A 14145-nucleotide genomic window follows, 5' to 3' on the forward strand; every position below is an offset into this window, starting at 1 on the left:
GATTTGTGACACAAACCTTCGACAATGAACGCACCGTAAGGGCAGTGACCAGCTGAGAAGCTGAAGCACTATTAGCTTTAAATTGAAACACAATACGGAGTTTCTCGATATCCAGTTCTTTCTCCACACGGAGTCCTACCTTGGTCAGTTTTGGTTGCTGGCTTCCAGTTTTCAGCACTAATTACTGGCAGACAAACCTGCCCCTTTTCATCGATGTTAGGGTGATAGATCTTTGTTTTAAATGTAATCTTAGGAGGTTTGAATGGATATTCTGCTGGGAAGTTGATTTCGATTCTGAAGGCTCCTTTATCATATGGAGGATTGTCCTACAACAAGAAGGCAGAAAGTCAATAATCTGGCATATTCTTATGGATACAATTAAGAAAAAGCATGCTCCAGGCTTTGACCTATCAAATGACCTCTTTAAAGACCCTTTCTTCCACCACATACTGCCACATCTGTGTGTCAGGAACGGCCAAACCTCTTGGGTAAGAGAGAGGCAACACAACCTCTACGACATTTGTATTCACCCTGGAAAAAGCAGATTACAGTTGTTCTGAAGCTGGCTGACATCTCTGCTGGTAAGAAAGCACCCAATCCCATTTACTGCAGCCTCAAGGTCCTATCTATTAAGTAGTTTTATTCCCAACTTTGTATTTCAAAAAACATTGTAAACCCTTTCTGAGATACAAGCAGGAAACCTGACAAGGAAAATGGGTTTCTCTAAACCTACTTATTTTATGTGTCTCACAACACGGTGGTGTGAACAGCAAAGCAATTTGATTTGTCAGATCTCCCTATATGTTCCAAGAACATTTTTGTGCTGACTACACAAAAATCTGCTGAGCATTCATTGGTACTAAAGATAGACATTCACTGTGCGTGCTGATGAGAACATTCTGAATTGGTAAGCAGTTCTAGCACCCACTCTTATCAGATCATTTCTGAAGGAGCATGATGAGAGAACCGTGAAGTAAGCAAGGTAGCTCTTCATGCTAAACCAAAACATGAGCCCAGAATCTCATTTGGAAAATCTGTTAAGGCTATTGATACTGCTTCGAATATTAACCGTAGAAGAAAGGCAGAAGAAAAATAAACCATTGCTACATTTAAAGCTTATGAAAATACCATTCTGCACTGAAAACAGTAACTATGGCATGAAGCCCTTCCAAACACTCCGGGAACAAGAACCAAAAGATGAGAGTTTCCAGTTGGTGTAAAGCACAATCACACACATTCTTCATCAGCAACCAGACCATTCCCTGCAATCAAACCCACTCCAGAAGTCAAAAAAGGTTTACCGGTATTTGGGTGTGGGGAGCATTCTATTAAAGTATTATTCAACAGAACACATTTAATTTTAGTTTCATCCATATGCAGACGTCTGGTTGTGCGGTTCTAAGAAACACAGCACAATTCCTGTAGTCAAGGGAAGAGGTAACTAGAGTGGTTTTAAAAATCACTTTTTATCCAAGCAGTCCTGAAAACTTTGGAAGTTTAACAAATAACTTTTGGTGGCGGTGACAATGTAAGCAGTGAGTGCCCCTTCCCCAGGGCTCGCTGGTTCTTGCCTCCCCCACACGCTGGAATTTGTGAGGATGTTCAGTCAACTGGAACTGGCTTAAAAATGTCCAATTTCTGCTTGACTCTCAGCCAGAACACTATAAATCACCAATAAATTGAACCAGAAACGTATGTAAAGGGCTGCTCATGTTTTAAGCAGACAAAACACAGAATATTCAAGCAATTCATTTCCAATTATTTGTTATTTTGGCACTGACAGGGAGAAAAGCAGAATTCTAAGTACGGGAACACAAGTGACAATCATGCCTCTCATTCACCTGGAGTATTTCTGCTCTGCACAAGTTTGTCCACAGCGAGCACTTCTGATTGAGTGAAATGAAATTCGTGATACACCAACTCCACCTCTTAGAAGAACGAGGAGCCCGGCATAGCTGGTCTCATTTGAGAGTTGAAATCAAACAAATAGTATACCCTTTCAACACTACGTACATAAACTACCTTATTCTACAATTTAGAAGAGGAAAATAAGTTGACAAGTTGTCTTCAATTTGCTTCAAGTGAGCCAACACCCTTAAAAACTAATACATGTTCCCAAGAACAAAATACGCTACATACAACAAAAATTTTTTAAGCAGTATCTTCCACAATAACTCTGTATGAACACTCTTTAAAATACTAACCTTTGTATCTTTCACACCTTCATTAAGAAGCTGACCTAACTAATGGTTGGTTATAATGACCAGTAACCGGTCAGTCCTATTAAAGTATGAGTAATATGTCTTTAAGCAAGGACATTTTCTAAAATGGAAGCAGCACGTAGAACTTCAAAAACTCGGCAAAAAAACTTGCGACCAGCTTGTACACCACTTCTTTAACTCATCATCTTCAGCACTGCAATAGCTAAAACAATTATGCTACTACTAAAGCATCTTCCACAGTGTATCCTCAAAACAATAAACTATACTGCTCTTTGAACATGTACACTTATTAATTACTATAGGAAGCATAATCTCATGACAAAATTCCCTCTTAACTATACCAGCAGTGAATTTGAGGCCATTTCCCTTGAAACGGGACATGTTACGACCCCAAAGGCAAGTATGAAGCACTGCGGTTCAGTGTCTCAGTGTTTGAACATCTGTGAGGTTGTGTACCTCTGCAAAACAGACACTCGGCTCATACTCTGGTGAGCAGAAACTGTTAAAAATAGATGCTGCACACCACATATTGCTGTTATTAGCAGGAATAAACAAGTATTTTGATGTTTTGCTTTATTAGTCATATTTACCCACCTTACACTGCTTCAAAGTATTATGAAAGCAGTAAACTGCTACACACGAGCCACAAATATCAGAGTGGCTTATTAAAGCATATTCTTTCTCAGATCTGTCAAATTTTAATGTCAAATCCTGCTTGCTTTATTTGGAAGAGCAGCCTCAACCACTCAAAGGAATTACTTGCAGGAACATAAGTAAACAGCGTAAACTAAATGTATTTTAAGTGCCTGCGTGATGTGAGTTGGGGAATGGCCTCCAAGTGCCAAGCAGAGGCGCTGCTGAAGAGATGTTTCCAAGGCTTTTTATTATAAGACAGATTTACACGGGCCTGGGGACCCAAGGCAAAGCAGGACTGCTGGCCCTATTGCTGCAGACTTCAAAGCAGCTCATGTACTGCAGGGAGCAGGGGCCATGGCAGTGGAGAATGAGGGAGGTGAAAACCCAAGTGATGATAAACAAGGAATTCACTATGCTGTGTTTCCTGCTTTCCCTTCCTAACAATTCCCTTTCTATTTGAGTAATGCAGTGGTTATCTACTTAAAAACTTTCTTAAAAGACTGTAGTGCTTTTAAGAAATAAAAGTGTGGGGTTTTGTTTTCTTTTCATTAGTTAACGCCTAAATAGAGAGACTTTGTTTTAAAGAGCTCACTTGTGAAAATCCAAACCTTTTCCTTGCATCAAACTTTTTCCAATACTCAATTTTATCCTAGAAACAAATGTAGTCCATTAAATTAAGGAGCAAACAAAATATTTTATACCTCATTTTTTTTTTTCCTATGATGATGTAGATTTTGTACTTTAAGCTGAATGTAGCTACAAACTTCATTGGCTTCCCTCTTCCAACACCTCTCCCAGGTAACCCAGCACCACCGGAGCCCCCAGGCCACACACCCCGGCAGGTATCGATCAGAGCAGTCTAGAACAGCTCTCAATTACACACTGATTTCTCTTCAGATCAGTTATAAGAACCAGCTACTAACATTATCAGACTTTGATAAAACAAAACACAAGAGACACTCAAATAAAATGAGACAGGAAGGTTGAATTATTTGCCCAAGACTACACAAGATGTCTGAAGAGAGGCAAGAATTAAATCTGGGACCACACTTCACTGCCCAAAGTATGTTTAAGATGCTGCAATATGATCTATATAAGCTTACATTATATTATAACCAACTAGCTTCTGCACAAACCCACAACTCTGAAAGCCAGGTTTTATAATGAGGAAATATTTTTGTCAGGGTGCAAAATGTATCTAACAGTCACCAGCAGCACTACCACACTGTGCATTTGTGAGATATAAATGATCCTCATTTTATTTTAAAGCTTACTAGAATAAGGAGTAGTTTATACTCACAGGAACAATAAGCCCTTGCCAGGTCAATAAATTAGCTTCATCAACCTGGATATTACGGAAGTTTTTCATTCCACACTTGCGGATTTCTTCGAGCTCCTGAAAAGCAAACAAAGTGTAAGTTAATATCAGTGTTAAGAAAGACGCTCACATTCATTTTTCAAAATGTTTAGAGGTCAACGTGGGTTTCTTTAATGTTAATGTTTGAGGTTTTAGTGGTGGCAACCCACACAAATAAGAAAGAAAACTTTGCACCTGTGAGAAGTAACATTTTCTGAAACAAGGTATTAAAAAGCCTTATTTTTTCAGATGTCAGGATAATACAAAAATGCCTTGTTATTAAGGTCATTACAGACACAATGAAGTACAAGTATTATAAACGTACATTTAAAAATGTTTCTATATCTTAAATGCAAATCAGTGCCTTTGGTAACAGACTATTGATAACTCTGTGAAGCACAAAACAAAGTACATCTTAGAACTTGTCTGAAGGAAAATAGTGATTTGGAAGAATGACTTCATCGGAGTTTTAAACACAGATATAGTCACTGAACAGACCAATTATTTCAACTGAAAAATAATGAATACCTGCACGACCAACTTCAATTGATGCGAACTCAGAAAAATATCAATCTAAGCCAAAGTAGCCTTATTTAGACCAATAACTTGAAAAGATGCAGCTTTGTCTGTGTTTTTTACCCCAAAGTTAACAGTACATATTGAGATACCTCTATAGCTGGATCACTCTTGAACAAGGAATCTTTCTGCACCAGTCAAACAATTTTCAATGGTTAGTGATTCAGAACAAGTATTAGGCATTTTTATATTTAAAATTATGTATAAGCCCCTAGTATAGCAACTGTTTCCTGGAGTATTTCATAAGACCTAAACCGAAACACCTCAAGGTTCCACTTTTTTTCCCCTCTGTAACAACTACAGCCCTTTGCTGTTGAATTTGCTGTTTTATCTTTAAAGAGAACTTAAAAGAATTCAAATTCAAAAGTCATCCACAGTGAAATATAAAACTTCTCGGTGCTTTCAGAACTGAAGCACGTGCCTGCGTGTCTACATGGGTCAGGAAAAATGTTGCTTATCCAGCAGCAGCATTGCAGTCTGCCAGCACCACGCTCTTTGCATTTGCAAAACTAGACTGCATATTATTATGATAAAAACACCAACTACAAGCAAAGGCACTCTACACTGAGAAATGAAAAATATTAGTTTTCCTGGAACAAGTGCTATACTGTCCATTTTTGGTTTTTTTCTAAAACAGCTATATATTCATCTTAGATCAAACCTTTCTGCATCTGACTGGCAGAGATTTCATACGTGCAGTAATCTCTTGCATAAACCCAGCATCATGATAAAATGCAATCCCAAAGGGAAAACCAGATTTCCAAATGCACGTGAAACTAGAATCACACGACAGCCACGCATCAGGAGATGAACATTTACATTCCCACCCACTGCACCTTGGAAGGCAAGAGAATGTTCAGAATACAGAAGTTTAACCTTGGAGCCTTGGATACTGAATTTATGCCCAACACGATTTTCATGACGCTAAACCTGACTATTTAGTCTAGACCTGTGGATTAATCCTCAAATTCCACTGATACTAGATTTATACAATATCACAGACAGTTTGGGCTTTTTTTTTTCCTAAAAAAAAAAAAAAAAAAAAAAAAAAGGTAAGAGGATTATCCTATTCTTTTAAAGCAGGAAAACATATTCAAAACCGCACAAAAATAATCCCAAGAAGCACATTTATAGGGATACAGAATAACCCAAAATACTGAAAAGAAAATAAATTATAGCAGCATAAGAGATGCTTCCCGACGACTAAAACTGCAAATCCCCGCAGTGCCGTCCAGCCGAGCGCCCAGGACAGAGTCCGAGCCACCCCAGCCCCACAGCCGCTCGCCCCCCACACGTCCACCTGTGAGGTCCTGGCAAACCACGACGTGACGCATCAAACACCGGGAACAAATTAAGCTAATTAACCAGTAGGTATTTAAGCATGAATAAACACGCATCACAAGCGCCTTCACTCTAAAACAAGGAAAGGACAATTTTCTAGCTCCTATATTAAAACCACTGTGCATATGGCAGAAATCCCCCCGACGTCCCAGAGGGAGCGCAGCTTCCCTGCAGAAGCTTTTAGCCCCGGTTCAGATGGCAGCATCACGCTGCTGCTGGCCCAGGGAACAAACACCCAGACACAGAACAACGGAGGACTATGACTTTATAATTCAGGTATGTTATTAAGCTAATAAAACAAATTAGAAAAGCATGGCTTCACATTGCTGGAAAATTAAACACCTACATTTTATAATTAAATTCAGGTTAAAAAGAGTTGGATGCTGAATTAAGAAATGCAAGAACCCAGTACAGAGATCATTACAAAACTGTAAAACTTTGTATGAAAACAAAGGGAAGTTTAAAACAAATATGGAAATTGCTCCCCATTTTCCCTGAAGTCCATCACATGAGACAGGGAATAAACAGTCTAGAAGACAGTAAAGAACCAGCTGAAAACTTCCCAGGACATCCTTGTCTTTAAACTGACACATGAAGCCTTTGCAGGAATTAGCTTTCAAAACCCAAAAAATGGTAAATTCCTATAGTACATCAGGACTATATCCTGTGCTTCTCCTGCTGCTGCCTTGGGTCCTGTGGTAGCAACTGACAACCAAAAAAGAGGGTAAATGGGTATAAACCAGGCAATTCTTTTCCTCATACACAGGCAGGACTGCAAAGGTCACAGAGAATCAAGCCTCCCTTAGCAGAGGACTTGCCTGAACTACCAGTTCCAACTTATAAAAGACATTACTTTTCTTATACCAGAAGCATTTAAGATTTCACATGCCACTCCAAATTAGTCAATTCCACATTAGACTTATTTACAAATAGCTTTTTTCATACTAGTATCCCCACAAATACAGCGCAATACTATACTCACAAGTCACACCTTTAGGGTTTTGTGTCTGTGCCTCAGGAGTGGTAAGAGATTGGACAGTCACAGTTTTAAGGGTGGGAGGTTTATTTTTTCTTTCTGGCAACTGCCAAACCCCATAATAAAGATGAAGTGCCTCAGAGCTACAGAAGCAGACACAACTGCAGTAGAAGTGTATAGTTAAAAAAAAGTGAATGAGCTACTAAATACTTCCAAATAGCATAGACTTAAAGTTAATACTGCATTTAACATGGGCTTGAGCAACCCCAAAGGGACAAGAACTACTTTATGATGCAGAAGGATATAGTCCAGATATATGTTTCAAAATAATACTTAAGAGTCTAGGCAGACAGTAAATAGATTAATTCATTTTCTTGTCCTCCACCCCTTAATTTTGTCAAGTAACATAATTAAAGGAGCACAGGAGGAGTGTAACTAAAGGTTAGAAGACTGCAGTAAGAATTTCAGTCAGTCTTCATTCCCCACTCTGCTACCAGCCTTGCGGGTGACCTTGCTGCATTGGTTTCCCTATTTGTAAATAGAAATGTCTTATTTCATGGGGCTCTGTTGAGACGCGACGTTTGCAGTTTGGGTATGATCAGAGACAGTGTTCTACACGGCACACAAACTGGAGAAAACATTGTTGCAGAGGTGGTATCTGATCTCCAAGTATAATGCTGAAGGCAGTCATAAAACTACATACAACCTCTCATATATCATCAATAAGGAGTAAAAATTCTGATTTTCAACATTGTGTAATCACTTGTGCTGTTCAAAGCAAAAATTAAATGTTTGACCTTAGAAAGAAAAGTGGCATCCGCTTAAAATGTAGTATTTTAAAAACCCCACAACCGCTTTGCCCACGCGTGTTTCAAGTTCTTGGACCTCTCTAAAAAGCCAAGCCAGACAGGAACATGCAGTGGAGACCAACACTTGTAAGAGTTCAATCCAATAATATACAGGAATAAGTGTCAGAGCTCATACTGACTTCAATAAGTTCTGCATCAAGCCCAAAACGCTATTACAAGCATAAAGAAAAACAAAAGTCTACTGAAATAACTCTAAACCATGTTTCTCCACTGTTTACAATTTATGTTCCTGTTTATAAAGAGGTTATCCAAGAGAAGTGTGACAAAGTCAAACAGGCTCCAAGCCACTGATAAGGAATGGCCCAGTTTTACTTTCTGAATCTTATACAGTACAGAGAAGTGTTACACCACCTTAAAAAGTATATTTAATTACAAAAAAAAACCCCAAACAAACAAAAAGCACACAAAACACAAATCCAACAAAAAAACCAGATTCTATTATTATTCTATTATTAAGTTTTGACTGCAATATTACAACCCTGTATACTCACATGCCTTTTATTTACTGAGTGATACTACTTATTGACAAACTATTTTCATTTGATTAAAAACATCTGTCAATCCCCTGTTTCAAAAAAGGAAAATGAATCAGTATTCTCACTTCTGTATACAGACAATCACACACTGCTCAAAACCACATTTCCCTTGTTACCGATAACTGGTGTTTGGACCAATTTAGAATTGTTTTTCGTATACCAAAGTTCTCTAAAACCACTTTATTTGGAAGGGCGATGGTGTTTACAAGACCACAGCACACTGGAGATTGCAGGTACCTGGGAGTGCCCTTGCGTTTGTATCTTATCACGGAGTTCAACAGCTGCAGAAATGTTTGACTACGCGCAATTATGGAAGCAGAGTAAAACCAGTAAGATTAAAATAACTGCCTACATACCTCACTTCATATGAAGTGCTATTTACGCTTCAAACGTATTTTCGATTTTTAATACTAAAGATACTTTTGAGCATCTAAGAACCAGGAAAAACCAGCACAGATCTGATAAATAGCTCAACTGTATGGCAGATCACCAGAGAAGGGAGCAGGTCCCCACTGGGATGGGGCAGCCCCCCAGGCACGCCCCGACAGCCCTGCTGAAGGTGTGCTCAGCACCACACATCGCTGCACCGCTCGGGAAGCACCACGACCCAAACAGCTTCCCTTCCACCGCTGCGCCACAAAGAGCGGCCACCTCAGTGGAGAACGGCTTGTTTGACACTGGTGGGTGGCAACTGTGAAAAACATCTCGTTGAAATCTCTGGCATGTCTCTTGGAGATCCATGTTCCACATCATACGTGTTTGCCAACAATTTGCTTTTTATGAGAAAGGGTCATGAAACAAAGTAGCTCCCTTAAAAGAGAAGCCAGAGATCCTTTCCTAAACATAAATACTCCATATCGGCCTGTTTTTACCCTGACAGATTGTCCATAATGACGTATCCTTGACAGAGTTGCTTTATTCCCACCTCTCACATTTCATGAGGAGTCAAGATCTGACAACTGGGACTCTTTGAGGAGGTGAACTGGCGGCTCACAGATCAAAACTCCACCTCAAATGTCACTGGATTATGATTCATTAGCTATGTTTATGTCACATTCTACTAACTGAGGTGTGCTCCTGGGAAGGGTTTCTGTAAATCAGTAGAGAAAACTTCAGTTAGACTATTTGATGATACAAAGCTCTGCAAAAGATAGGCCATAAATAAATTCTTTGGCCTATGAAATTTAATTTCCTCAGAGCCTGAGATAACAAGATGATCTTGTTCTTCCTGTAACTTGACTTAATGTTTAAAATTGAACTGTACAAGTACAATGGCACAATTTGTAATACTTCCTTCACAAGCAGGTTTTCAAACTGAAGATAGAAATGGCTTCCACAATCTGAAAAAGACACACATTTCTACCCAGAAGGTGGAAACTATACTCATGCTCCCAGTTTTCTACAGACAGCACATTATTATGGACTTACTACATCCAGTCTCTGAGCCACTGTGATTAGCATGAACGACTATGATGCATGACATGAGTCCAGAAAAAACGCAGTACTTCAAAATGTTGGCAAGACTTCAAGGAAATATGAATTGCTTTATTTCATGTGACCTATAAAAGGTTCAAAGTTTATTCTCACTTACCAAAGGCAAATCACATTTAGCTCAGATACAGTTAATGCTTATCCTAAATGATTTAAAACACGATTGAGTGACACACTGAAAAACTCTGTCTCCTTTAGTTATGACAACTCGTCATTCTGTGACCCCAAGAAAGACACAGCACAGACTCTTTGACATTACACAGCTCCAACGGTGAAAGACTTGTTAAAACGGATCTGTGACTCTGGAACTTAAACAACGATATGAGGTTGATACACACGAGAGTTTGGCCCTTCAAACCATCCTGCTGCAGCAGCCCAGATTACACCATCTGTCCGAGGGCTCTGCTTCGCTCCTACCTAGGTGAACGGCAGGACTCAAAGCCCTTTGGGCTGACTTGACCCTCCAAAAGGCACCAAGGCAGCTGCTTATTTAATACCCTTTACAAGTCGTGTGGTACAGCATTCACAGCTCCTGAACTGACACAACATGCACAACCCACAGACGTCAGGCAATAAAAACGAAAGTAAAAATGCAAGAGGGAAGTTATCAATGCCTCCTTCCTCCCTACACCACTCCCTCTCAAAAGTAACTGCCACACCATCGTTCTAGAAAAGGAGGAGGTCACATCACCAAAAAACATTTTTATGGCATGTTAGTGAAAGATTAAAGTTTTGGAAGTATAGTGGAACCGGGAGGGGGGTGTGCACTGAGAAGCAAAAGGCACTGCAGATATTAAGAACAATTCTTCTTGCCTTTCAGATTTTTATGCTATATTTTAAATTGAAAACAAAAAAATAATTGGAAATATTTTTTCCCCATCAGACTATTAGCGATGCGCTTTTGAACAATAAATGGATTTTTTTTAATATCAGGCAGAAAAGCTGCCTTACAAAGAGATAAAATTAAATGGTTGTTTACTATCTGAAACGAAGGGGAACCTTATTTAAGTATAAAGCAAGACATTTTGATTATCATGCTAAAGCTGTGGCAAAATATAACGGCTACCAAAAATGAAATAAAAATGAATGCCTTGTCATCAGGATCCTTGAGGACAATTAAAGGCTTATGCCTACTGATTTAATAGATGTGAATGACTCTGCACACAACGTATTAACCATTTAATTTTTAATCGCTCCAAAGCACATGTAAAACAACAAAACCAGCTTTATGAAAGCAGTGCTGAGGGGCTGATTTCTTCAGAAATGACCAATTTATAATAGTTAATTATGTATTTGCACAATTAAGGAAATGCAATTTCAAAACCTGCCATCTACATGTCCTAGTCAAACCCCAGCCCTATTAAGGGTCCTTGTTCTTGAAACCAGTTGCAAATCCATTATTAAAAGCGTAAGTTTAACAGAATCACCCATTTAGCTATTAAGTTCTAGCACATGATTACATTGCATCCCACAGGGACAGGTTTTTTAATAAGGCTAAAACATCACCTGACGGTTACAGGGTCTTTCCCCTGTGTTTCACAGGACTCGCCTGTGAAGTTCATTGATTCATGTTACAGGCACTTTGCCTGCAAATACTGTAGGGTATTGCCATAGCATTTTACAAATGATTAAGTTTTATGCCACTGTGTACGCACATCCTAAGCAAACCCCACTGTACACAGTTTGTAATGCTAATTGGCAATTACATACAACACATCAAATAAACTTGTATGTTTTGGAGGCAATGGTTATAATTTTCTTTCTAAGTAGTACATTACTCCTTAAGCAAAATGATAAGAAACATAATCCCAGGCAATATTTTACGGAAACTATACAGACTCTTGGTTAAAACCCAGCTGAGGCCGAGTTTACAATTACAAGCACTTCAGAGCAAATAGTGATGACAAGAGCACTAGCACGTCTGCAGCGAACGAGGAAACTTCTGAACCCAGGTCCATATTTCAGTGTGATAAACCTCTTACTCACACAAGGAAGAGCTAACTCTCCGAAACAACGAAAACGGAATTATTTCATCCCCGGGCGCCCGGGGAAGGTTCCTCAAGAACGAAGGAGCGGCGAACCCCCACCGCAGGCAGGGAGGGAGGCGAGGCCGCTTCCCCGCCGCCCGGCCGAGCCCTCCCCGCGGGCAGGGCCGGGGACCGCACCGCGGCTGCCGCAGCTCGGCCGGCGGGACGACCCCTCCCGCCGCCCCGGACATCGCCCGCGCCCCGGACGGGGGCCCAGGCGGCCCGGTGCCGGCGTTTCCTTCCCCCCTGGCCCTTCCTCTTTGCTTAGTCACCGCAGGAGCCCCCCGGGGGAGGGGAACGGACAGGGACGGGGCGGCCCGAGGCGCCCGCCGAGCGCCCCCGCGCAGCCCCGGGTGGCGGCCGAGGACCGCGGGGCGCCGGCCGGGCCCGGGGCGGCGACGGGGGAGCCAGCGAGGCCCCTCAGGGCCGCGGCCTAGGGACCGGCTGCTCCTGTTCCGGTCGCTCCAGCCCCGGGTGCCACCGAGGAGAGGAAAAGAGGCCGCTCAGGCCACACCGCGGCGGGGGAGGCGACCCCCCCGCACCCCGAGGGGCACGGGGGCGAAGAGGGGTGTCCGCCGCCACCCGCCTGCCGGCCCTTCCCGGCGCGGCGCTGCCTGTTACCTTCATCAGCCTCCTGCTGGCCGCCATCTTGGCTCTGCTGCTGCCGCCCCACAATGCATGGCGGCGGCGGGCAGGGCGCTAAGGCGCTGCGCTTCCTAGGGCGGGCCGGGCTGGCGGGGCCGCGCTCGCTCCGCTCCCCTCCCCGTGCCCGCCCCGCCGGCCGGCAGCGCTGCTGGGGGCGCTGGGCAGCTGGCAGCGCTGCCCTTCGGAGCCGGCCCGGCAGCCCCTGCAGCCCCCGGGCGCAGCCGCTCCTCAGCCCCGGGCCGCGCTGCTCCCGCGGAGCTCGGAGCCCGTCCCGCGGGGAGCGCAGGCTGGAAGGCCCGGAGCTGCCGTGCGGGCACACGGTACCCTGGGGGCTGAGGGCTCCGGAGCAGCCCCCTCCCAGGGCAGGCTGCCTGCCCTCGCCGGCACCCGGGGATGGCTTTTGTCCGAGGGTGTTTTTAATCATCGATCAATGCTTAAAAATTCTGCTGTGGCTCGGTTTATCTACTGCACATCACCCCAAATTCAGTATGATCTCCCAGGTGGGGAAAGAGGCAACAGTGTGTAGTTACAGTTTTTACTGAGTAAGCCCACATTATCTTCAGAGCCCTCCACAACCTTTTATTTCTTAGTTTCTTAAAATATTCTGAAAAGGGAGAGAGCTCCCAGAAGATGTACCTGCTCCTCAGAGTCCATCCCCAAACCACGTCAGTGCACCCCTGGCCTTACCTGAGGTGACCGGTGGCTGTGCCCTGCCACCCCCAGAGAAAGGAAAGCTGTGGAGGAGCAGATAATGTCACTGTCAGTACTAATCAAGACTGTAATTTGCCATGTGCTTTTTAGCTCTAACAGAGTTCTAATTGTAACTGCTCTCCAGCCCTGATCCTCCCCAGCTGGCCTCCAGCAACCAGGGCAGCAGCAGTTCAGACGTTTAACCACAGGCTTCCGGGGCCATTTCAGGTGCCCTTGGGTGTCCAAGACACGGGGCTCACAGCTACAACATGGGATATAAGTTACTGTACTACATGACACCTAAAATGCCACCGGACATCTGTGCCCAGGCACCTGACTTGCTCCCCAAAACATTCTCTGTTGACCCAGTGTACTCAGGAATTACTCCAAGATCCTTTCTGCCAACGTGTGGCCTCATTTCTCCTTCCCCCCTCCATCATGTCAGTTAATGCCCTCACCTGATCTTCACCTCACTTGTTCTATGGAAGTCACCTGAAAAGGTTCCAAGCTTTCAACTAAGCTTTACAGACTCAGAAAACCTGAAAAAGGAAATGTGGTTGGTGTAAGAGGCTTTCAAAAACTCATAAAAATGCAACAAAAGTTGTTAATGATGAAGCACAAGATGCTAGTACACAATTTAAAAATTGTTCCCTGAGCAGCTATTTGATAATATTTTGCATTAATATAGTGCTTATTGCTCCAAAACTCAATGAAGTAAGCCATATAGTACCTACAGGAACCAACTTACTCTTCACCTACTTCATACAGGTATTATTAAA

At 42.5% G+C, this 14145-nt stretch overlaps 1 protein-coding gene across 1 annotated transcript in view; it reads right to left on the bottom strand.

Moving 5' to 3' along the window:
* Positions 1-12785, bottom strand: part of UBE2L3 (ubiquitin conjugating enzyme E2 L3) — an 18122-nt gene extending 5337 nt beyond the window's left edge. Inside the window, exons 1-3 of the mRNA XM_065033092.1 lie at positions 12653-12785; positions 4159-4254; positions 140-326 (exon numbers count right to left, since the gene is read on the bottom strand). Of these exons, the coding sequence (XP_064889164.1) occupies positions 140-326; positions 4159-4254; positions 12653-12679 (310 nt within the window). The 5' untranslated portion in view covers positions 12680-12785. The remainder of the gene's footprint in view (positions 1-139; positions 327-4158; positions 4255-12652) is intronic.
* Positions 12786-14145: the final 1360 nt, after the last annotated feature.

Source organism: Columba livia, chromosome 17 (genome assembly GCF_036013475.1).
Source record: "Columba livia isolate bColLiv1 breed racing homer chromosome 17, bColLiv1.pat.W.v2, whole genome shotgun sequence".
NCBI lineage: Eukaryota > Metazoa > Chordata > Aves > Columbiformes > Columbidae > Columba > Columba livia.